This window comes from Podarcis muralis, chromosome 8, assembly GCF_964188315.1.
Source record: "Podarcis muralis chromosome 8, rPodMur119.hap1.1, whole genome shotgun sequence".
Classification (NCBI taxonomy): Eukaryota; Metazoa; Chordata; class Lepidosauria; order Squamata; family Lacertidae; genus Podarcis; species Podarcis muralis.
The window spans coordinates 74,921,479-74,947,160 of NC_135662.1; the positions used below are offsets into that span (position 1 = coordinate 74,921,479).

Consider the following 25,682-nt stretch of genomic DNA (forward strand, 5'->3'; position numbering starts at 1 on the left):
CCCCTTCGAAATCCAGCTTGCACTTCTGGGTAAAGGTGAAGGTTGTTGTTGTTTAGTCATTTAGTCGTGTCCGACTCTTCGTGACCCCATGGACCAGAGCTCGCCAGGCACTCCTGTCTTCCACTGCCTCCCGCAGTTTGGTCAAACTCATGCTGGTAGCTTCGAGAGCACTATCCAACCATCTCGCCCTCTGTCATCCCCTTCTCCTTGTGCCCTCCATCTTTCCCAACATCAGGGTCTTTTCCAGGGAGTCTTCTCTTCTCATGAGGTGGCCAAAGTATTGGAGTCTTAGCTTCAGGATCTGTCCTTCCAGTGAGCACTCAGGGCTGATTTCCTTAAGAATGGATAGGTTTGATCTTCTTGCAGTCCATGGGACTCTCAAGTGTCTCCTCCAGCACCTCCAGGTGAAGGTAAACCATTGCAAAAACAGAAGTTGTTAGGTGCACAAACTGGACAGGGCAATGTTCAGGGATTTAAAATTAGGCCACAACATTATTGATTCCAGGTGTACATTGGATTTGGCTTAGGCATTAGAGGGCTGGTGGAGGGCAGGCACATGATAGAGTCTGTCTGAGGACATTCTTCATCTGCTCCTTTTCTTTTTAATAGACGAAATAAGTCTGATGTTGGACTTAAAGGATTTCATGCAATGCCTTCTCTGCCAAAGCTGTGGATATTGCTATGGGGAAGGCAAATCCAATATTAAGCTTATCTGGTGCACAGAGGGCATTTCAGTTGATGCAGTGACCCTGCAAAAACGTAAGTTGTTAGGTGAACAAACTGGGCAGGACAGTATTCTGGGATTTAAAATTGGGCCACAACATTATTGATTCCAGGTGTCGGTTAGATTTGGCTTAGGCAAAAATGGGGCCAATCTGTTTACAGGCAAATGGCTTCCTGGTTCCGAAAACAGCAACCATTATAAAACCACCAGTATCCTAGGAAGCAAAAGATTAATATACAAAACCCACGGCATTACTGAATAAGGTGGGAAAGGAGGGGTGTTTTTCAGCCAACTGGGATTGGGAACAGCCAGCCTGTGGGAGGGATTCAAGACCGGAGTGAAGCCCCGTCCACTTAGCCTGGCTGTATTTGCCAGAATTCAAACAAATGGATGGTGGAAAAGCCTGCCAATCCAAGCAGCCGACATAGGAATTCCCCAGCTGCCAGCCACCTTGTCGCAGTGTTGCTTCCTGGGGATCAGAGCCTGCCACGATGGGCCACAACAGCTGCCCAGCCCATGTCTGTGTAAGCTGCCATTCTCTCTGGCCACCTCCTTGTTAGTATTTTGTGGGAGGGATTCAAGTGTACACTGGAGATTTAGGTTGGTGCAGTTAAAGTGGATTAAAGTGCTCTGTCATCCAGCTTGTTCCTTAAAGTCCAGATATAATCTAACTTCTGCATAAGCAAGCAAATCAAGATGAATGCCCAATAAGTGGTTTGTCAGGCTGAGCTCACTGATCCCTACTCAAGTTGTTGACTATGCCTTCTGTCTAAGAACAATCTTTATCTGTTCTTCTTTTTTAAATAGATGACCATGTCCATTCTGTGGCTCCTTGGTCTTTTCCTATTCGCTGTGGTGCGGACCATGGTTGGCCTCACCAACTCTTGATTCCAGAGGTAGGTTGGATTTGGCTTAGGCATTGGAGGGCTGGTGGAGGGCACATGATAGAGTCGAGCCTAGGATTCATGGGTCCTCCTCAAGGCACAGGTCTACACAGATGACTATGCCTTCTGCCTTAGAACAATCTTCATGTGCTCTTCTTTTTTAATTGATGACCATGCCCACTCTGTGACCCAGTGTTGCTGTTATAGAACTCAGCAGGAAGGAGGGTGAGGACAAAGCCAGAATTAGTTGACTTTGCCTATCATTGGCAAATATCATTTGTATTTTGAAAACATATATATATATAATATATTTGTGTAAAATTCCAGGTAGCTCCAAAAGGGTTCTAAGGGATCTGAAATTCCTCAAAGGCTTGAAGACTTATGATGAAGATAATATTCCACCAGCTGTAACAAAAATAATTAGAAAGAAGTTCAACAGCCACTTGGACTTTCAGCCAGCTGTCATAGAGAATGTATCATCCGCCTATGAAGGCTTGTGCAAAGGGGTGAGGGCCATGGAAGAGCAGGACCTTGTTGCAAAGGTGATGGCCCCAAAACGCGAACGACACAGAGAAGCTGAAGGTTTGCTCCCTGTACAAATGCAGAAGCTCAATACAAAGCAAGCAGAACTCAAGAAGGTGATTGACCACTTCCAGGACCTGAAGGATGAAGAAATGAATACCCGGAAGAAAGAACTCGGGAACAACACTGACGTCTGCTCTGAGAAGCCAGACAGGGCTGAAAAGCTGAACAGCGGCTTGGGAGGAAAGAAAGCTAGGAAGGACGGAAGCAGCACACTTGCCAAGAATTCAGCACACTGACCTCACCAGGGGTGTCTTGTTATCTTCAGGGACGGTGGCTAATCTGGGAGCCTTTACCGTTGTGACCGTACAGAATGTCAGAAGAAACGGTGGGTTTTGTGCTAGGAGGAGAAAGCCCCATTCTCTACTGATTTCAGCCTGAGTAACACTTATGGGGAACCAGTCAAGATCTGTGCCTGGCTGATTGCCGGACTGCCCATTGATTCTTTTTCGATTGACAATGGTGAATGGAATCTGGTCACAGGTCATGACCTCCAATGCCTGAGACCAGGTTCCATTCACCATTGGTCATCCTCCAATGCCTGAGACCAGATAAAATCATCCCGGCCACCCAACTCTTCATCACAGAGAACATGGGGAAGATATATTTCGAAGCCCCAGAGTGGCAATGTTTTGTAGAATCCTTTGGCACGTACCACGTAAGAGAGCAAAGGTGTGGATAAAGTACTTTTTCACACAGTGCCTAGTAAAACGTTGGGATTCTCTCCCCCAAGAAATAATGATGGCCATCAACCTGGATGGCTTTAACAGTGGATTAGGCAAATTCATGGAAAACAAGGCTATCAATGGCTGCTAGTCACAATGGCCATTTTCTCCCTCCGCTATCAGGGACAGTAAATGCCTCTGAAAACCAGTTGCTGGGAATCACAATATCTAGCAAACCTGCTTACAAGTGATGGGTTCTTAAAATACACTTAGCATTACATTGTATATTTCTTTTTATTGAAATATTTCTTTCTTTGCATTCTGCACAGGGAAGTGATGAGATTTATGGCTACATGACTAAAGAGTTATATTTCTCGCTAAGCAGACAGCAAAGAAAAATACATCCTCTCTCTATGAAAGCAGAGAGAGCAACTGAACAAAGGAACAAAGGAACAGGAAACCACTAGCGGTCCCATCCGTCTCCCGTGAGACTTCCAACAGTATGGAATGTGTGGAATGTAAAGAGAGTCCTGCTCTGCTCAGTGGCAAACAGAAACCAACTGTCAGGGGTTCAGGAGCAGAGGCAAGGGCAAGGGAGGAAACAGAGAGCGAAGGGGAGGAGGCAGAAGAAAAGATGAGCGATGACGACGACCCGAGATCTCCGAGCCTTTCCAGTGAATCGGAGGATTCACAGAAAGGAGCACCAGTGGCCAGGGCAAGGGGGGAGTTTAGGGGGGCACCCCAGGAAGATAGAGCCAGAGGGGACTCAGAGGAGAGCAGTTGGAGATCGGGACCAGCGTCACCGCCAGAGAACAGGGAAGAGGAAGGGAGCCAGGGGGCAAGCGCTGGCAGCTCACAACAGGAGGGAGGGCACGAGTCAGGAGTGGCCACACCTCCATCTGGGAGCGAAAAGACGGTTAGACGGAAGGTGGAAGGTTGGGCGCGCGCGCCAAGTTCAAATGCACAGGAAGGCGGCGCAGTAGGCAGCCCGGAAAGGGAGCCGGGTCCTAAAGCCCGGCGCAAGGAGACAGGAGGGTCCGGGGGGTCAGCGTCAGAAGAATCCCGGAAGGAAGAGACCCAGGGGGGCAGAGGGACCCAGAGAAGAACAGTCAGGCGGAAAAGGTGGAGCAGGGCTAGGATATTAAGTTGGTGTACGAGGGGCGGAGATTCAGACGGAGCTTCGCCGGTCTAGCTACTAGACGTAGAGTTGCACGCAGCAGCTTGAGAATGGAAACTGTAACTCAATAAAGACTTTTACTTAATGACCGTTGGCTAGCGTGATCCTCTGTGAGCTAGGATCTTGAAGCAACCCTGACAGTAAGCTCCGTCTCCAGAATTGTGGGCATCTACAGCCTCGAGGAGAGGAGAGAAGCAGGTGCCTACTAGCGAGCTCACGAACGGCAGCCGACATGACAGCTGAACAGCAGATAGCGGAACTCAGAGAAGCAGTGTCACAGCTGAATGCCGAGGCTCTCGCATCCAGGAAGAGAGAGGAGGACGCAGCTGCCGCCTACAGGGATCTCCAGGTCAGGTTGGAAGTGCTTACGAAGCAAGGGCAACAGACACCCAAACCAGAGGGGATTGGGTTGGGGAGACGCACAGGCGGTCTGGTCTCTCACTTCGATGGGAACCTGCAACAGTATCCCAATTTTAGAGCAGACGTACTGTGTGCACTGCAACTGCTGAGTAAAGATTTTAGAGATGAGCAAGAGAAAGTGGGATTCATCATGTCCTATTTGCATGGGGATGCCAGAGCATGGCTGCGCAATTTGTGGAGGGATAACGATCCGGCGCTCCAAAATGCGAATGCCTTTATTAAAGCGATGGATGCGTGTTTTTTATCAAGCATTGACGTGGATCTTGCTAGGCAACAGATTCATGGACTGAAACAGGGAAGGGCCAGCGTACGGCAGTACCATGCCCGCTTTTTCGCCTTGGCCAGTGCCCTAGAATGGGACAGAGATTCGACTCCTGTAAGAGACCTGTTCTGGGAGGGATTACACAGCTCTGTGAAAGATGAAATTGCGAGGGGGGAGAGACCCCGAACCACCCAGGAGGTCGTGCAGAGGGCGCTGGCAGTGGGGGTGCGGCTGGAAGGACGTCCATGGAGCAGGGACGAAGGGCGTGGAGGGCGCGAAACAGCCAGGGGCTCCTCCTTCTTTCCCAGAGAAGCAGCGCGTACACAATCCACGCCTCCGCCAGGAGGAGGAGCTGAACCTATGGAGGTTGGAGGTGCCAGGGCTCAGTCAGCAACCAGAGCCCTAGCACCAGCAGCAGTGAAAGCGAAGCCTCCTAGAGGGAACAGGAAGTGTTACGTCTGTGAGGAGCCAGGGCATATGGCGAAAGAGTGTCCCCAGAGGCTCAACAAGCTCACTGCAGCCTCAGCAATGGTGACTGCAGCAACGCAGCAAGGAGGACCACAGCAGGGAAACGACGCAGTCTGGCTGGAGGAAGAGGCACTGGGGCCCAGCCAGACGTATTAATGATGCAGTCCCCAGAGATTTTACAGCCCGTGAACCCCCTCCCGCCCAAACCAGTGGTGAGGCTCACCGCATCTCTCCAGCTGCCCAATGGCATCACCATGGACGTGCCAATCACCATTGACTCAGGCAGCAATGCGGACTTTATAGGGCAGGACTTTGTCAACAAGCATGCTATACAGTTGCTGCCGGCCACACTGCCCCTGCAGGTTGTCACGGTGGACGGCAGGGAGCTGCTAGGGGGGCAAGTGGTGCAACAAACGCCACCAATGGTGATGCGACTTGGGAATCACAAAGAAGTCATCAGCTTCAACGTCACTCAATTATCGGACACACCCATTGTGTTGGGCATGAGTTGGCTGGACAAGCACAGCCCAACGCTGGCTTGGTACCAGAGGCAGCTGACCTTCGGCTCTTCCTTTTGTGCTGAACACTGCATCGTGCCCAGGCAGGAAGGAGAGGAAGAGGAGTCACAGCTGCTGCTAGGCACGCTGCAAGCAATTCCCCACAAGTACGCAGAATTTTTGGAAGTTTTCTGCGAGAAGGAGGCAGACCGGCTACCACCTCACAGGCCATATGACTGCAAGATTGACCTGCTGCCAGGGGCGGCGCTGCCTAAGGGGAGACTGTATTCCATGTCAGAGGACGAACTGCAAGAACTCAAGGAGTTCATAGATCATAATTTGGAGCGCGGTTTCATCCGAGAGTCCAAGGCAGCGGGAGGCAGTCCGGTGTTCTTCGTTAAGAAGCGGGATACGCCCCAAAAGAGACTTGTAGTGGATTACAGGATCTTGAACAGTGTGACTAAGCCATCGGACTTCCCCATGCCCCGAATTGACGACCTCCTCGCAAAGGTGCGGAAGGGCAGAGTGTTCACCAAGTTGGACCTGCGAGGGGCGTACAACCTCATTCGCATGCGGGAGGGAGATGAGTGGAAAACAGCCATGTTCACGCCACTGGGGACCTACGAATATAGAGTTATGCCGTTTGGATTGCAAAATGGCGCCCACGTTTTTCAAGCATTCATGCATCACGTGTTGGCGGGACTTCTCTACAAGACGTGCGTCTGTTTCTTAGATGACATCCTGATCTTTTCGGAGTCGCAACAGGAGCATGACAAACACGTCAAGGAAGTGCTGAACAGGCTAAAGCAACATAGGCTCTACGCCAAGCTGGAGAAGTGCCAATTTGACGTGACGGAGGTGGATTTTCTGGGCTACAAGCTGTCTGACAAGGGGCTCGCCATGGACAGCGCCAAGGTTCAAGCGGTGTTGGATTGGAAGAGCCCGCGCAACCGGAAGGAGGTCCAACGGTTTGTCGGCTTTGCGTACTTCTATCGCAAGTTTATCAAGGGCTTCGCTATGCAGACGGCGGCCATCACTGACACGCTTAGCTCCAAGAAAAAGAAGTTCATTTGGACAGAGCAGGCGGAACAGTCCTTTCAGGCACTCAAGCGTCTCTTCGCGTCGGAAGAGCAGCTGCTTCACGTCAACCCCAGCAAGCCGATGAGGGTGGAGACAGACGCCTCGGACAGAGCCGTGGGGGCGGTCCTGCTGCAGAAAGACCCGCAAGGGGTGTGGCGACCGGGAGCGTTTTACTCCAGGAAGCTCAGCAAGTCCGAGCAGAACTACACCATATGGGACAGGGAGTTGCTGGCCATTCATGCAGCGTTCAAGGCGTGGAGGCACTTTCTGATCGGCGCCAAGCACACGGTGCAGGTTTGCACGGACCACAAGAACCTAGAGCACTGGCGCACGGCACAGTTCCTAAACCAGAGGCAGATACGTTGGGCTGAGTTCTTTGCGAACTTCGACTTCCGAATAGAGTATGTCCCGGGGGACACCAACATCATGGCGGACGCTCTCTCTCGTAAGCCACAGTATCTGGAGGACGCAACGCCAGCGGCCGCCATGCACATCTTCGCACCAACAGTGTGGGCGTGCGCCGCGGCAACCGTGGACCTGGAGGCGGTGCGACGAGCGTTGCAGGGGGACTCCTTCGCACAAGCAAAGATGGCAGAGGTGCAAAGGGGCAAGGCAGCGGCCGACGGTTTCCAGCTAAGAGATGGATTGCTCATCCGTAAAGGGGCCATCTACGTGCCGGGAGACGAACTTCGCGCCAAGGTGCTGCAGCAGCTGCACGACGCGCCCACGGCTGGGCACTTCGACAAGGAGAAGACGGTGGAATTAGTCGCCAGGGATTTCTGGTGGCCTGGAATGAGAGGGGAGGTCGCGGACTACGTGGCGAGGTGTGACACCTGCCAGAGGGCGAAGCCAGTGCATAGGCCGCCGGCCGGACTGTTGGAACCGCTGCAAACTCCGGTCGAACCTTGGGAGAGAGTGGCCCTGGACTTTGTCACGGATCTGCCCAGCTCGAGGGGCAAGACGGCAGTGCTGGTGGTGGTGGACCTGTTTTCCAAGATGGCACATTTCATTCCGTGTGCGAAGGTGACCACGGCGGAGCAAACCGCCAAACTGTTCATAGACCACGTGTTCAAGGTTCACGGTCTGCCACGGTCTATTCTGTCCGACCGGGGGCGGCAGTTCATCTCGAATTTCTGGCAGAAGCTGATGGGCTTCCTGAACGTCAAGATCAACCTGGCGTCGGCGAGACACCCGCAGACCAACGGGCAAGCGGAGCGGGTCAATGCCATCATGCAGCAGTACTTGAGGTGTTATGCAAATCAACAGCCTGCGACGTGGGTGGATTACCTGCCGCTCGCCGAGTTCGCCTACAACAACACGAAACACGTGTCCACGGGGATCACGCCGTTCTTCGCCAACAACGGGAGGCACCCCAGAACTTTTCCGGGACTGGAAAGGCTGGGGGAGGGGGAGCCGCAGACGGCAGATGCGTTCGCGTCGGAGCTGCAGGAAGTCCACGATCAGCTGAGGCGCCACCTGGAGCTGGCCAAGCACGCATACAAGGTACAAGCGGACAAAAGTAGAAGGGTTGGCGAAGAGCTCCACGTGGGAGACTGGGTCTGGTTAGCAGCCCACGCAGTGCCGGCCAGGTCGTTGGCCAAGAAGAAACTAGGGCATAAGCAACTGGGGCCCTATCAAGTCGAAGAGCAGATCAACCCGGTGGCCTTCAGGCTGGCGCTTCCGGAGGGTTCCAGAATGCATCCGGTGTTCCACAGATCGGTGCTCACTCCCTACAAGGCACCGCACAGGTTTCAGGAACCCGGAACGGCGCCGAGTCCGGTCAGAGACAGAACAGGGCGCGCAGGAGGGGCACAGAAGGAGCGCATCAACGAAGTCACAGAGATTTTGGATTCCAGATGGGGGGAAGAAGGGGTAGAATACTTTCTCGCCAAGGAGGGCACCCCGGCCAGTGCGAACAGCTGGGTGCCGGGCTACGCCTTGGACGAACCTCTGCTCAAAGACGAGTTTCATGCCCTCTTCCCACATAGACCAATGCCAGCAGACTTTTTCGACGACTGGCTTTTCACGCCCACGCTTTCGGCCAGCACGTTCCGGGGGTTCGACTCGGACGAGGACCCGACACGAGACGTCCGTTCCCCGGAGGGGTCACCCTCGGGATCTGCCTCAGAACCCTCGTATTGGTGGGACGACAGACCAGAGGAGCAGTGGCGCAGGAAGTGGCAAGAAGGTCCAGGACGAGCAACGCCGCCAGGAGGAAGTGAGGGAGAGACGGACATGGACGTTTTCGGGGACGACCCTGGTTTCGAGCACGGCGGCACAGAGATGGAAGCAGAGGTGACCGTCGTCGACGAGAGCAGGGAGGAAGAACCGGAAGACTTCGGAAGGAGGCCCGCTACGGGAAGCGAACGGTACCCGACATTCGTCCCCTTGACACAACAGCACCCAACTCCAGCACCGGAAGGAGGGGAAGGGGGAGTGGGGGGCTTCGAGGGGGGGATGGATGTCAGGGGTTCAGGAGCAGAGGCAAGGGCAAGGGAGGAAACAGAGAGCGAAGGGGAGGAGGCAGAAGAAAAGATGAGCGATGACGACGACCCGAGATCTCCGAGCCTTTCCAGTGAATCGGAGGATTCACAGAAAGGAGCACCAGTGGCCAGGGCAAGGGGGGAGTTTAGGGGGGCACCCCAGGAAGATAGAGCCAGAGGGGACTCAGAGGAGAGCAGTTGGAGATCGGGACCAGCGTCACCGCCAGAGAACAGGGAAGAGGAAGGGAGCCAGGGGGCAAGCGCTGGCAGCTCACAACAGGAGGGAGGGCACGAGTCAGGAGTGGCCACACCTCCATCTGGGAGCGAAAAGACGGTTAGACGGAAGGTGGAAGGTTGGGTGCGCGCGCCAAGTTCAAATGCACAGGAAGGCGGCGCAGTAGGCAGCCCGGAAAGGGAGCCGGGTCCTAAAGCCCGGCGCAAGGAGACAGGAGGGTCCGGGGGGTCAGCGTCAGAAGAATCCCGGAAGGAAGAGACCCAGGGGGGCAGAGGGACCCAGAGAAGAACAGTCAGGCGGAAAAGGTGGAGCAGGGCTAGGATATTAAGTTGGTGTACGAGGGGCGGAGATTCAGACGGAGCTTCGCCGGTCTAGCTACTAGACGTAGAGTTGCACGCAGCAGCTTGAGAATGGAAACTGTAACTCAATAAAGACTTTTACTTAATGACCGTTGGCTAGCGTGATCCTCTGTGAGCTAGGATCTTGAAGCAACCCTGACACCAACACTCTTTGCTTTGCTCCCGGTTTGCTTTCTTCTTGGGTCGAGCCATTTTGTATTGAGGATTAAGAAGGGGGCCCTTCTTTTCCCCTGTTCTAACAGCCACACTCACAGCAACCTGTTTGCTCTCAGGGTGACTTGGGAGGGTTTTCCCAGAAAGAGGAAGCCAAAGGCACCACTGCCACATCTCTCGCCCAACTCTTTGCCTTGGCATTTCATTCAACTTCGCTTCTGGCTTTCCCCAGTTCCTACCATAGCTTTCATTTTCAGGTCAGGGTCATGGCTTTGAGCCCCTGCATTGCAGGATGTTGAACTAGATGACCCTCTCTTCCATTCTAACTCTATGATTATTTGATTCTATGACTTCATAATCCGTCCATTCCTCTGTAAGATCTTCCTTGCCCTCTGCCTTCCACTCTCTGCCCCAGATGTTAATCTTCTTCTGGTTTTAGGCCTCATCTGCACCATATATTTAAAGCAATATCATACCTATTTACACAGTCATGAATTCCCCCTCTAAAATATTGGGAACTGGAGTTTATTAAGGGTGCTGAGAGGTTAGTTCCTCTTCCTAGGGAACTCTGGAGCTTGCAGCTCTGTGAGGGGAAAACAGTTATTAGATTTTAGGCATATATTGACTGATTACAAAAGTCTGCTACCTTCAGTTTTATTTTAATTTTTCCCTTTTTTGTTGTAAGTTGCTGTTTATTTGTCAGGATACACACACACACACATCCATTTTTCTTTATTTTGTATGGGACAGACAGCCACAGCAGTATAGAAAGCAGTAGGATAGATAAGGAACAACTTCAAAGGAGAAGGCTATTACTGTAGTCAGTTGGACAGGAAGAAAAGAGGATGCATCAAATATGAAACATGGACTGCATGTCTAAATAATTGCATCCACCCCTGACCTTTTGCCAGAACCAGATAGTAATATTGGCTCGTTTAATTAGGCCACACAATACCTTATTGCTCCAGCTCACTTGCCTTATGGATATGCTTTGCAGTATTCAAGCTTTTAGTTCCTTTAAGGCCAGAACTCAAAAGATGGAGATTCAAAGGGGGACAACATCTATCTCATGCAGTGAATGGGCTGGACACATTTTAGAGGGCATGTGCCATGACTGAAGCTACACATTCTGGAGAAGAATAACTTAGGCCTCTTACAATGATGTTTCCACAAATACCACACAAGAAACAATTCAGCCTTAGCAGAGATCAAAGAACAGGACTCTGCAATTCTGCCTTATAGAATTTTCTGAAGGGATAAAGGAGCACCTAAGTTGTGCTTTCAACATCTGCAAGAAAAATGTTTCTTACTTGAGCCAGACCCTGTTGACACAAGTACTACCAAGAGCACAAAACACTTGGAGAAGTGTTCATAAGCTGCTGTTCCCCGCATCACCCTATTCAGGAAGAGTGGGATGTAGGAATGCTCTGGCACAAACCAGAAGAACAGCTGTACATAGCATTGGCACTTTCTTAGTGGGAAGCAATGCACAAATCTAACAAACCTATAAAATGGAAAGTTGTAATAGGTGAAGTCATCTGGCCTCCCTAGGCTAACCATTTCTCTTTACCTGTCACCTGTTTCCATATGAAATGCGTCTTGCACTGAATTCTATAGGGGTATCTTCACCTACAACCTAGGTTTATCTCTACTCCAGATTCTCAATATAGTGCATCTAACAAAATGTTTTTGAAAGTCCACATTCCCTTTGACCTTGTCATACCACAGATATCCATGTCACCCAAACCTTAAATCATGACCCTCTAATTCCAAAATCCCCCTATTTCTTAGGATCACTCACTCCTTCATCCACGCTAAGCAATATGTGGCAAAATACAATTTCTAATCAGGCAGTTCCAATCCTCCCCTTTGCTTTACATCTTGCAGTACTTTCATTTTAACTTGTGGTTTTTTCCATTGCCATAACACTTAGATAAACCCCTTTTGCCATTCTTAAAATAGTGAATCAGTCGCAAGAGGTATTATTTGAAATAAAAATATCATTCTAGGCAAAACATTCATTTTTATCACTGAAATTTTGCCTAGCAATGACAATTTTAACTTTTCCCATCTTGGCATAATAATTCAAGACAGGGGTGCCAGATTACATCACAATCCAATGTTAAGTTTATATTGGGGTTATCTGGTGCACAGAGGACATTTCAGCAAATGAGCTGCAAATAGGTAAGTTGTTAGGTGAACAGCCTGGGCGGGAAAGTGTTCTGGGATTTAAAAGCTGTCTAAAAACAATATTCATCTGCTTTTCTTTTTTCATAGATTACGATGTCGATTTTCTGGATAATTCTCTTGGTGTCAATTTCTGGCACCAAGCATGCTGAGGTAAGAAAAAAATGTGACTAGGGTAGGGCTTGCCGATACGAAGGTCGGCAGTTTGAATCCCCGTGACGGGGTGAGCTCCCGTTGCTCGGTCCCTGCTCCTGCCAACCTAGCAGTTCAAAAGCATGTCTAAGTGCAAGTAGATAAATAGGTGGGAGGGTAAACGATGTTTCTGTATGCTGCTCTGGTTTGCCAGAAGCAGCTTAATCATGCTGGCCACGTGCCCGGAAGCTGGACACCGGCTCCCTCAACCAGTAAAGCGAGTTGAGCGCCGCAACCCCAGAGTCGTCCGCGACTGGACCTAACAGTCAGGGGTCCCTTAACCCTTTATCTTTAACGGTAAAACATTTGCATTTATTGCTAAAAATGTCTAAAAATGCCCCCCCTTTCACTGGCAGAGGAAGAGGAGTGCAGGGGGAGCACACCACCCCCAGCAACATGATCCTGGCAGGGTGCCATTGCAGCTGCCCCCGCGCTGGGCACCCCGCCCCCACAGGCAGCGCTTCCCGCCCCCAGGACGCACGCCCCGCCCCGCCTTCTCTCTGTCCCCCGGTACAGAGCATGAAGCTCCACCATTGCCCCTTTTGTGGGTGGGGTCACAAGAGAGTGAGTGTGATGCAGTTAGCGTGTTAGGCCGGGGGAGACCAGTACTATCAAATCCCTACTGAGAATATATTTGATGTCATTACAGGAGGAGTGCGAGAGCGACCTGGTGGAGCGAATGCCCGCCCTGGAAGGTCCGTTTTCAGCTCTCCATACCCTGCAGCTGACAAACACCTCATTTGTCAACTGCATAAACGATCCACCAGGACCTGCCAAGTTGGGCATAGAAAATGTGAAAAAAAGGCCAGAAAGAAAACCTGATTCAACTGGAAGCGGTAATTTATTTTTTTAATCCTCTATTGGGAGGGGTTGTCATGTGTTTCTTTGTTGATACTGAGCATTTTCATCGTATCACTTTATATTATATATTCAGACATTCAACCAGTAGACTTTAGTCCATTAGGGCAAGTGGGGAAGTGCCCTAAAAAGCTAAGCCTCTGTTAGCCAGCCCCCATCTGCTCCTGCTCCTCCTTAGACCCAGTGTTGCTGTTATGGAAATCAGCAGAAAGGAGGGTGAGGACAAAGCCAGAATTAGTTCACTCTGCCTGTCATTGGCTCTAATTCCCCACTACTGTTGACTCTCCCGTATTCTGCCCTACAAGTCCAATGGGCATCAGCCCCTCCCCCTGCATTCAATGCAATAAAATGAACCATAGATGCAAGTGTCATTTTATAACCTTATCCATTTCCTTTGGCTTAAGAATCACCTGGATGCTCCAAAAACTATTACAGGGGAAAGAATAGCAAGGTTGAAAATCTTCCACACTTTTAAAATGAGATATTTATATTTTGAAAACATTTTAATATATATGTATTTATTTGAAATTTCAGGTAGTTCCAAAATGGTTGTAAGGCACCTGAAATTCCTCGACTCCTTGAAGACTTCTGACAAAGAGAATTTCCTCCCAGCTGTAATGAAGAGAAGTAGAGAGAAGTTGTGGAATTTCAGCAATGTGGACTTTCAACCATCTTTCATAGAGCCAGCTGTATCATCTGCCTGCAAAGGCTTGTGCCAAGGAGTTGGATCCATGGAAGCGTATGACCGGGTGGCAAAGGTGGTGGCCCCAAAACATCAAGAACTCAGGAAAGAGGAAGGGCTGCTCACTCTACTGATGCAAAAGCTCAATACGGCCAGAGACGAACTAAAGAAAGTAATTGACCGCCTCCGGGACCTGAACGATGAACTTGAATCACTTAATAAGCGGAAGAAAGAGCTTGAAAACAACATTGAGGAAGGCTCTCAGAAGCTGGAAAGGGCGGAAAAGATGAGCTTGGGAGGAAAGGAGGATTGGGGCACGGAAGCAGCAAGCTATAATCTTTCCATTATCAAGGTGTCTGACTCCACTTACGTAAGGACTTTGGAGAACGCCATCCAGTTTGGAACCCTAGTCTTGCTTGAAAATATGGGCGAGGAAGAGTTGGGTGCCCTCTCAGAGCCAGTGCTGCTAATGGCAACTTTCAAACAGCAAGGTATAGAGTACAGGAGACTGAGAGAGAACATTACTGAGTACTCAAGCAATTTCAAGTTTTTACTCAATGGATTTCAAGTGGAATACTACTTGGAGGAGTCTGACCATGTCACCAAGGAGCCCATGTCTCCGGTTATGTTGAAACAGGTAGATTTTATGGAAATTTGTATCTGTTTTTATTATCGGCCATATCTGTTGCAAGCTCAGTATTATGAACAGAGACTGAGAGAGAACGTTCTTGAGTACTCAAGCAATTTCAAGTTTTTACTCAATGGATTTCAAGTGGAATACTACTTGGAGGAGTTTGATCAGGTCACCAAGGAGCCCATGTCTCTGGTTATGTTGAAACAGGTAGATTTTATGGAAATTTGCATCTGTTTTCATTATCTGCCATATCTGTTGCAAGCTCAGTATTATGAACAGAGACTGAGAGAGAATATTGAGTACTCAAGCAATTTCAAGTTTTTACTCAATGGATTTCAAGTGGAATACTACTTGGAGGAGTTTGATCAGGTCACCAAGGCGCCCCTGACAGCTCTTCAGCCGACCTGGATTCAGACCTCCGCAGAAACGGAGAAAATGGTGGTTCTCTTAGAAAAAGTAACCACTGAGGTTTCTGATGCCAAGGAACAGCTAGTGGGTGCAGATGAAAAGGAAGCCAATGAAGCGGCCGCTATTGCCCAGGGTATTCAGGTAATTGTGCTGTGCAGCCTGGTGCTCCCTCCCCATTCTCTACTATGCCAACTTACCTGAGAGTAAGCCCCCTTGAACCCAAGAAGACTGAAAAAAGAGGCACACACAGGGCTGCACTGTCAGCACATGATGTGCCCTTCCACAGTTGCTTTTTAACTAAAGATCCGCAATTAAGAGGGGATGTTCACACATGATGTTACTTAGAGGGGTTTCAACCCCTTGCCCCCCCCCCCACTTCTGATCCGCCCATAGCTGTCAACTTTTCCCTTTTCTTGCAAAGAATCCTATTCGGAATAAGGGAATATCCCTCAAAAAAAGGGAAACGTTGACAGCTGCCTCCCCAGGGTTGCTATTTACCCCAGAGTTAAAAGTAATATTGGGCTAAAAATGCCCTCCTTTTGTGGGGTCACAAGTGAGTGAGTGCGATGCAGTTGAGTGTTAGGCCAGGGGAGACCAGGGTTCCAATCCACAGTGAGTTCTAAAACTCACTGGGTGACCCTGTTCCCATTGCAGCAGGGAGTGCATTTGACAGGTGGGGAACTGCCACCGAGAGGGCCCTCAATCAATTCCAATCAAGGCACATCCAGTGGCAGCACCTGGAATAAGAAAGGAAAGGGTGGTTCTTGGAAAGTTATTGTTTCACTGGACTGTACATCCTGACTATGTGGTATATTTGATATGATTACAGGAGGAGTGTGAGGGAGACCTTGCCGAGGCAATGCCAGCCCTGGACTCTCCCCTTCCGGCTCTCCACACCCTGAACCTGGCAAATACCTCCTTTTTCAAACCCATGCCAGATCTGAATGGACCTGTCACGCTGGCCATGGAGAGCGTGAAAGAAGGGGTCAGGGCCGTTGAAGAGCACGACCGTGCCGCAAATGTGGTGGCACCCAAACATGAACAACTGAGAGAAGCTGACGGTTTGCCCCCGGTGAGAATGAATGAAACTACACATTCTGGGGAAGAATAACTCAGACCTCTTACAATGATGTTTCCACAAATACCACACAAGAAACAATTCAGCTTTAACAGAGATAAAAGAACAGGACTCTGCATTTCTGCCTTGTAGAATTCTCTGACGTAATAAAGGAGCACCTAAGTTGTGCTTTCAAGGCATCTGCAAGAAAAAGGTTTCTTACTTGGGGCAGACTCTGTTGACACAAGTGCTATCCCCCCTTTCTTTCTTCTCTTAGCAGAAGGCGGGCGAGATGTAAAGTGGACGCCTGCCAATTTTTTATTTTAAAACTGTCCTGGGGTGTAAAACTGTGTGATTGTTCTTGCTTAGGCGATCCTGAAGAAAAGAGCTTCTGGTTTTATTACTGGTCACGAGTGTGGGGTGAAAAAGAAAGACAGGCGGGGGTGTGGCGGGGGGAAGACAGCAGTGGCCGCAAACATTTTAATCTCCCACCACGCTTAAATGCAAAGCCTGCAAGATCAGAAGCGTTTGTGGCTTGGTTTGGCGATTTTGTTGCTTTAATGCAAAGATCCAATTTAGCAGTTTCAAGTTCAGGGCCAAGGTCAAATATACAGGTTAGTATATAAAGCCTTTAACAGCTTGTCCCTAGTTTACTTGTGAGATTTCCTTATCCTATATATGCCCATGCAACTGCTTGGATCTGTGGAACTGGCACTGTTACAAGTGCCACATAATACTTGATCCGCATTTGTAAGAAATAGATATTTTCAGATGGAACTCCCAAGCAGGTACCTTCACTCTACACTTTTTGAAGCCTGCTAAAAACATCCATAAATGTAGAATCTTGACATACATTTTAATTTACTCCCTGCCCATTGTTGATCTTATTTATTTTTCGATGTTTTCAATAGTTGTTTCCTTTTTTTAAAGATGATTTTATGGTTTTACTCTTTTTGTAAACTGCTTTGAGGTTTTCTTGCAATCAAGTGGTGTATAGATCTTGTGAAATAAATAAAAATAAATATACACCCAGATTTAGGCAAACCCTATCAGAACCATGGACAGGTCCTGTAACCTCCAGTGGCTGCAGTTTTCTCTTGATTGTGGTTAATGGGTGGATGTTGTCTCAGCAAAGAGGTTGAGTTTGGCAAACACTGCCCTGCAATTAGCCCTGCCTTTGCAGAGGAGCTGACTGTGTTCTTTAAAGGGCTGTTGCCCAGTTCCATAACTGCTAACATCTACAAGGCTGAAAGATGAAATGCTACTGGGGACTCATCCTAAGGGTTTGAGTCACAAACCCCACCTGAGCCCACTCAAAAGGGCCATCACAAACCCTACCTCAGCCCACTCACATAGGGCCATCACAAACCCCACCTCAGCCCACTCACATAGGGCCATCACAAACCCCACCTGAGCCCACTCACAAAGGACCATCACAAACACAACCTGAGCCCACTCACAAAGGGCCATCACAAACTTACCTCAGCCCTGTCACAAAACGCCCTCACAAACCCCATAGTATATTGGGATTTGTGACAAAACTCCATCATCCCTAGTAATGCAAGGCCAGCTAACATATGGCTGCTTATTAAAAGTGTCCCACTGTAGGTTCCAGTTCCCCCCTGAGCCCACTGTATTAGGGCTCCGGTCACCTTGTGAGCAGAGTCTTCTTTAGTCTTCTGTTTTAATCAGAAGGTATCTCTGCATTCTCCATAAACATCTTACCTTTTTCATTCCAATTCGTTGTTTCTGTTCGAAGGCGAATCTAACTATGGTAGGAGATTACTGGACGACAAGGACCGGCTTCTCCAGCTCTCTGTTCTTTCCAATTGCATTTTGTAAAGCTGCAGAAGTCCTGGAAAACTATCAGCTTTCCCCAGAGTGGGAATATTTTGTAAAAAGTCCATTCTTTTGGGAGGAGTGGGTTTGTTGTTCAAGGCCTCCCAAAAACTTTGGACTGCACAACTGGGATTTGCTGGGATGTGGCTGAATCCCACCCAAGACTAACGCTGGTCTGGAAGTCCTCTTTACTTTGCTCCCAGTTTTCTTTCTTGGGTTGAGCCCAACTCTTTGCTTTGTCATTTCATTCAACTTCGCTTCTGGCTTTCCCCAGTTCCTACCTTGGCTTTCATTTTCAGGTCAGGGTCATGGCTTTGAGCCCCTGCACTGCAGGATGTTGAACTAGATGACCCTCTCTTCCATTCTAGCTCTATGATTCTTTGATTCTGTGACTTCGTCCATTCCTGTGTAAGGTCTTCCTTGCCCTCTGCCTTCCACTCTCTACCTCAGATATTAATCTTCTGGTGGTTTTAGGCCCCATCTGCACCATACATTTAAAGCAATATCATACCTATTTACACAATCATGAATTCCCCCTCTAAAATATTGGGAACTGGAGTTTATTAAGGGTGCTGAGAGGTTAGTTCCTCTTCCTAGGGAACTCTGGAGCTTGAGCTCTGTGAGGGGAACACAGCTATTAGATTTTGGGCGTATATTGACTGATCACAAAGTTTATTTGAGTCTGCTACTTTTATTTTATTTTCCCCCCTATTTTGTTTTATGTTGCTGTTTGATCAGTCAGGACACACACACACACACACAGATGCACACACTCTTTTGTTTATTTTCTATGGGACAGACAGCCACAGCAGCATAGAAAGCAGTAGGATAGGCAAGGCACAACTTCAAAGGGGAAAGATATTGTTATAATCAGTTGGACATAAAGAAATGACTGGATTGGATATAGAAGAAAGAAGAGGATGAGTCAAATATGAAACATGGATTGAATAATTGTTCCACCCCTGAGCTCTTGGAGAGCCAGTGTGGTGTAGTGGTTAAGAGCGGTAGTCTCGTAATCTGGGGAACCGAGTTTCTGTCTCCGCTCCTCCACATACAGCTGATGGGTGACCTTGGGCCAGTCACACTTCTTTGAAGTCTCTCAGCCCCACTCACCTCACAGAGTGTGTGTTGTGGGGGAGGAAGGGTAAGGAGAATGTTAGATGCTTTGAGACTCCTTAAAGGGAGTGAAAGGCGGGATATCAAATCCAAACTCTTCTTCTTTTTCTTCTTCTTCTTCTTCTTCTTCTTCTTCTTCTTCTTCTTCTTCTTCTTTTGCTGTAACCAGATAGTAATATTGGCTTGGCTAATTAGGCCACACAATACCTCACTGCACCAGCTCACTTGCCTTATGGATATGCTTTGCAGTATTCAAGCCTGGCGTGCTCTGGTCCATGGGGTCACGAAGAGTCGGACCCGACTAAACGACTAAACAACAACAAATTTAGTCTTTTAGTTCCTTTAAGGCCAGAACTCAAAAGATGGAAATTCAAAGGGGAACAACATATATCTCATGCAGTGAATGGGCTGGACACATTTTAGAGGATGTGTGCAATGACTGACATTCCGGGGGAAAGTAACTCAGGCATCTTACAATGATGTTTCCACAAATACCACACAAGAAACAATTCGGCCTTAACAGATCAAAGAACAGGACTCTGCATTTCTGCCTTGTGGAATTCTCTGAAGGGATAAAGGAGCACCTAAGTTGCGCTTTCAAGACATCTGCAAGAAAAAGGTTTCTTACTTGAGCCAGACCCTGTTGACACAAGTGCTACCAAGAGCACAAAACAATTGGAGAAGTGTTCATAAGCTGCTGTTCCCCACATCACCCTATTCAAATGAAACAGCTCAGGCTGACCTGTGTTATTCCTATGGCAGCCCAAGACACCACTGTCCTGATAACCTTAGGTGGGTTATCCCATGCTTTGTTTGGAGTTTGTCTGCCCCATTGTAAGACTCAGCTGCCAGCTCAATTGGCTGCTGTACATGGAATGGGATTGAAGAGGCACCGTTTTGTTTTTGCTTTTTGCTTCAGTCAGCAAAATGTATTGGTCTGGCTCTGCATATTGACTGATAGCAAACTGTTCTTATTGGTAATAATGCAACTTTTGCTGCATTTGAAAGCCATTTACTCTTTTCCAACTTTCAGGCTGACGACTTATTCATGGGGCCAGTTCAGCCTTGTTTGGAATTTCTTCGCCATCATTGCAGGGTCATGGCTAAGACATCCCCCATCCATCTCACTCTTTCCATGATGACACTGTATATTGCTTTGCTTGATAAGGATCCTGTAAGCTTCATCTTCCCGCACGCCCACCTCCACCTTGTTGCGCCCTAAGACTGAGGGAGCAACTGCGTTAGTTCTCCCATCTCATTTGTGCCCTAGAAAGATATGGAAATGTCATGGAGGAAGCCCATGTTGAGCTGTGTCCAGCTTAAAGTGCAGAGCACACTGGTATGTGTATGCAAAGGAATGAACTGGGGAAACTTAAAACTGTAGTGAAGCACATGTGCTGCTGTTCTGGAATTTTTGTTCTGGAATTATTCTAGTTCACCCAGAATTCAGGAAGAGTGGGTTGTAGGAATGCTCTGGCACAAACCAGAAGAACAGCTGTACATAGCATTGGCACTTTCTTAGTGGGAAGCAATGCACAAATCTAATAAACCTATAAAATGGAAAGTTGTAATAGGTGAAGTCATCTGGCCTCCCTAGGCTAACCATTTCTCTTTACCTGTCACCTGTTTCCATATGAAATGCGTCTTGCACTGAACTCCATAGGGGTATCTTCACCTACAACCTAGGTTTATCTCTACTCCAGATTCTCAATATAGTGCATCTAACAAAATGTTTTTGAAAGTCCATATTCACTTTGACCTTGTCATACCACAGATATCCATGTCACCCAAACCTTAAATCATGACCCTCTAATTCCAAAATCCCCCTATTTCTTAGGATCAATCACTCCTTCATCCACGCTAAGCAATAGGTGGCAAAATACAATTTCTAATCAGGCAGTGCCAATCCTCCCCTTTGCTTTACATCTTGCAGTACTTTCATTTTAACTTGTGGTTTTTTTTTCATTGCCATAACACTTAGATAAACCCCTTTTGCCATTCTTTAAATAGTGAATCAGTCGCAAGAGGTATTATTTGAAATAAAAATATCATTCTAGGCAAAACATTCATTTTTATCACTGAAATTTTGTTAAAATAAATTTTTATTAGATTTTTCCACCATAATAACACAAACCACAAAGCAGATTAATACACAAAAACAGAAAAGGAAAAAGAGAAGAGAGAGAGAGAAAAAAAAGAGAGAGAGAGAGAAAGAAAAAATGGGAGGGGGAAAAGGGGGGAACAATAAACAAATAGACAATAATAACAAACTTAATTCTTCACAAATCCAACTTTTTAAACATCTTGATTGACTTCCTCAAATCCCTCCCTTTTGAGTTTCCTGGTAATTTAAAAGTAACAGCTTTCCAATATCATTATTAAACTAAAACAATTTCCAATTATAGCCATCTTATTCACTTTTCTTGACATTCTGAATGCCATTTATTTAATTATAACTTAATTTGTCCTAGGCCTATTTGTTTCTTTCAAGTAATTTCTAATTTTTTATATTACAATATTTGTTCAAATAGTCCTTGAATTTCCTCCAGTCCTCTTGAAGCTCCTCTTCTTTCTGGTCGCGGATTCTTCCAGTCAGGTCAGCTAGCTCCAAAAAGCCCATCATCTTCATCTGCCAATCTTCCACTGTTGGTAGTTCTTGTGTTTTCCAATTTTTATCACTGAAATTTTGCCTAGCAATGACAATTTTAACTTTTCCCATCTTGGCATAATAATTCAAGACAGGGGTGCCAGCTTACATCACAATCCAATGTTAAGTTTATATTGGGGTTATCTGGGGCACAGAGGACATTTCAGCAAATGAGCTGCAAATAGGTAAGTTGTTAGGTGAACAGCCTGAGCAGGAAAGTGTTCTGGGATTTAAAAGCTGTCTAAAAAAAATATTCATCTGCTTTTCTTTTTTCATAGATTACGATGTCGATTTTCTGGATAATTCTCTTGGTGTCAATTTCTGGCACCAAGCATGCTGAGGTAAGAAAAAAATGTGACTAGGGTAGGGCTTGCTGATACGAAAGTCTGCAGTTTGAATCCCCGTGACGGGGTGAGCTCCCGTTGCTCGGTGCCTGCTCCTGCCAACCTAGCAGTTCAAAAGCATGTCTAAGTGCAAGTAGATAAATAGGTACCGCTCTGGTGGGAGGGTAAACGGCGTTTCTGTATTCTGCTCTGGTTTGCCAGAAGCGGCTTAATCATGCTGGCCACGTGCCCAGAAGCTGGACGCCAGCTCCCTCAACCAGTAAAGGGAGTTGAGCGCCACAACCCCAGAGTCATCCGCGACTGGACCTAACAGTCAGGCGTCCCTTAACCCTTTACCTTTAAAGGTAAAACATTTGCATTTATTGCTAAAAATGTCTAAAAATCCCCCCCCCCTTTCACTGGCAGAGGAAGAGGAATGCAGGGGGAGCACACCACCCCAGCAGCATGATCTTGGCAGGGTGTCATTGCAGCTGACCCCGCGCTGGGCACCCCGCCCCCTCAGGCAGCGCTTCCTGCCCCCCAGGACGCCCCGCCCTGACCCACCTGCTCTCTGCCACCCGGTACAGAGCACGAAGCTCCAGCATTGCCCCTTTTGTGGGTGGGGTCACAAGAGAGTGAGTGTGATGCAGTTAGCGTGTTAGGCCGGGGGAGACCAGGGCTATCAAATCCCTACTGAGAATATATTTGATGTCATTACAGGAGGAGTGCGAGAGCGACCTGGTGGAGCGAATGCCCACCCTGGAAGGTCCGTTTTCAGCTCTCCATACCCTGCAGCTGACAAACACTTCATTTGTCAACTGCATAAACGATCCACCAGGACCTGCCAAGTTGGGCATGGAAAATGTGAAAAAAAGGCCAGAAAGAAAACCTGATTCAACTGGAAGTGGTAATTTATTTTTTTAATCCTCTATTGGGAGGGGTTGTCATGTGTTTCTTTGTTGATACTGAGCATTTTCATCGTATCACTTTATATTATATATTCAGACATTCAACCAGTAGACTTTAGTCCATTAGGGCAAGTGGGGGACTGCCCTAAAAAGCTAAGCCTCTGTTAGCCAGCCCCCATCTGCTCCTGCTCCTCCTTAGACCCAGTGTTGCTGTTATGGAAATCAGCAGAAAGGAGGGTGAGGACAAAGCCAGAATTAGTTCACTCTGCCTGTCATTGGCTCTAATTCCCCACTACTGTTGACTCTCCCGTATTCTGCCCTACAAGTCCAATGGGCATCAGCCCCTCCCCCTGCATTCAATGCAATAAAATGAACCATAGATGCAAGTGTCATTTTATGACCTTATCCATTTCCTTTGGCTTAAGAATCACCTGGATGCTCCAAAAACTATTACAGGGGAAAGAACCGCAAGGTTGAAAATCTTCCAGATTTTTAAAATGAGATATTCATATTTTGAAAACATTTTAATATATATGTATTTATTTGAAATTTCAGGTAGTTCCAAAATGGTTGTAAGGCACCTGAAATACCTCGACTCCTTGAAGACTTCTGACAAAGAGAATTTCCTCCCAGCTGTAATGAAGAGAAGTAGAGAGAAGTTGTGGAATTTCAGCAATGTGGACTTTCAACCATCTTTCATAGAGCCAGCTGTATCATCTGCCTGCAAAGGCTTGTGCCAAGGAGTTGGATCCATGGAAGCGTACGATCGGGTGGCAAAGGTGGTGGCCCCAAAACATCAAGAACTCAGGAAAGAGGAAGGGTTGCTCACTCTACTGATGCAGAAGCTCAATACGGACAGAGACGAACTAAAGAAAGTAATTGACCGCCTCCGGAACCTGAACGATGAACTTGAATCACTTAATAAGCGGAAGAAAGAGCTTGAAAACAACATTGAGGAAGGCTCTCAGAAGCTGGAAAGGGCGGAAAAGATGAGCTTGGGAGGAAAGGAGGATTGGGGCACGGAAGCAGCAAGCTATAATCTTTCCATTATCAAGGTGTCTGACTCCACTTACGTAAGGACTTTGGAGAATGCCATCCAGTTTGGAACCCTAGTCTTGCTTGAAAATATGGGCGAGGAAGAGTTGGGTGCCATCTCAGAGCCAGTGCTGCTAATGGCAACTTTCAAACAGCAAGGTATAGAGTACAGGAGACTGAGAGAGAACGTTACTGAGTACTCAAGCAATTTCAAGTTTTTACTCAATGGATTTCAAGTGGAATACTACTTGGAGGAGTCTGACCATGTCACCAAGGAGCCCATGTCTCCGGTTATGTTGAAACAGGTTGATTTTATGGAAATTTGTATCTGTTTTCATTATCGGCCATATCTGTTGCAAGCTCTGTATTATGAGGTGAGACAGAGAGAGAACGTTCTTGAGTACTCAAGCAATTTCAAGTTTTTACTCAATGGATTTCAAGTGGAATACTACTTGGAGGAGTCTGACCATGTCACCAAGGAGCCCATGTCTCTGGTTATGTTGAAACAGGTAGATTTTATGGAAATTTGCATCTGTTTTCATTATCTGCCATATCTGTTGCAAGCTCAGTATTATGAACAGAGACTGAGAGAGAACTTTATTGAGTACTCAAGCAATTTCAAGTTTTTACTCAATGGATTTCAAGTGGAATACTACTTGGAGGAGTTTGACCAGGTCACCAAGGCGCCCCTGACAGCTCTTCAGCCGACCTGGATTCAGACCTCCGCAGAAACGGAGAAAATGGTGGTTCTCTTAGAAAAAGTAACCACTGAGGTTTCTGATGCCAAGGAGCAGCTAGGGGGTGCAGATGAAAAGGAAGCCAATGAAGCGGCCGCCATTGCCCAGGGTATTCAGGTAATTGTGCTGTGCTGCCTGGTGCTCCCTCCCCATTCTCTACTATGCCAACTTACCTGAGAGTAAGCCCCATTGAACCCAAGAAGAGGCACACACAGGGCTGCACTGTCAGCACATGATGTGCCCTTCCACAGTTGCTTTTTAACTAAAGAGCCACAATTAAGAGGGGATGTTCACACATGATGTTACTTAGAGGGGTTTCAACCCCTTGCCCCCCCCCCCACTTCTGATCCGCCCATAGCTGTCAACTTTTCCCTTTTCTTGCAAAGAATCCTATTCAAAACAAGGGAATGTCCCTCAAAAAAGGGAAACGTTGACAGCTGCCTCCCCAGGGTTGCTATTTACCCCAGAGTTAAATATTGGGCTAAAAATGCCCTCCTTTTGTGGGGTCACAAGTGAGTGAGTGTGATGCAGTTGAGTGTTAGGCCAGGGGAGACCAGGGTTCCAATCCACACTGAGTTCTAAAACTCACTGGGTGACCATGTTCCCATTGCAGCAGGGAGTGCATTTGACAGGTGGGGAACTGCCACCAAGAGGGCCCTCAATCAATTCCAATCAAGGCACATCCAGTGGCAGCACCTGGAAAAAGAAAGGAAAGGGTGGTTCTTGGAAAGTTATTGTTTCACTGGACTGTTCATCCTGACTATGTGGTATATTTGATATGATTACAGGAGGAGTGCGAGGGAGACCTTGCCGAGGCAATGCCAGCCCTGGAGCCTCCCGTTTCGGCTCCCCTTGCCCTGAACCTGCCAAATATCTCCTTTTTCAAACCCATACTGGAACTACCAATACCAGTCAAGCTGGCTATGGACAGCGTGAAAGAAGGGATCAGGGCCCTTGAAGAGCACGGCCGTGTCGCAAATGTGGTGGCACCCAAACATGAACAACTGAGAGAAGCTGACGGTTTGCCCCCGGTGAGAATGAATGAAACTACACATTCTGGGGAAGAATAA

The 25,682-nt window shown here is 47.9% G+C and overlaps 1 protein-coding gene and 1 long non-coding RNA gene across 2 annotated transcripts; both read left to right on the top strand.

The window, feature by feature from the left end:
- Positions 1–701: 701 nt before the first annotated feature.
- On the top strand, positions 702–1,962 carry LOC144328742 (uncharacterized). Its single transcript, XR_013394040.1, has 3 exons — positions 702–759; positions 1,532–1,620; positions 1,936–1,962. It is a non-coding gene; the product is annotated as an uncharacterized LOC144328742 (long non-coding RNA).
- A 303-nt stretch (positions 1,963–2,265) lies between these two features.
- On the top strand, positions 2,266–25,682 carry LOC114601390 (uncharacterized). The gene is made up of 9 exons (XM_077932635.1): positions 2,266–2,518; positions 12,267–12,329; positions 13,018–13,204; positions 13,761–15,091; positions 15,780–16,015; positions 22,456–22,513; positions 22,653–22,839; positions 23,396–24,729; positions 25,401–25,682. Exons 1-9 carry the CDS (start codon positions 2,504–2,506, stop codon positions 25,680–25,682), a joined length of 3,693 nt encoding a protein of 1,230 aa, XP_077788761.1. The 5' UTR covers positions 2,266–2,503.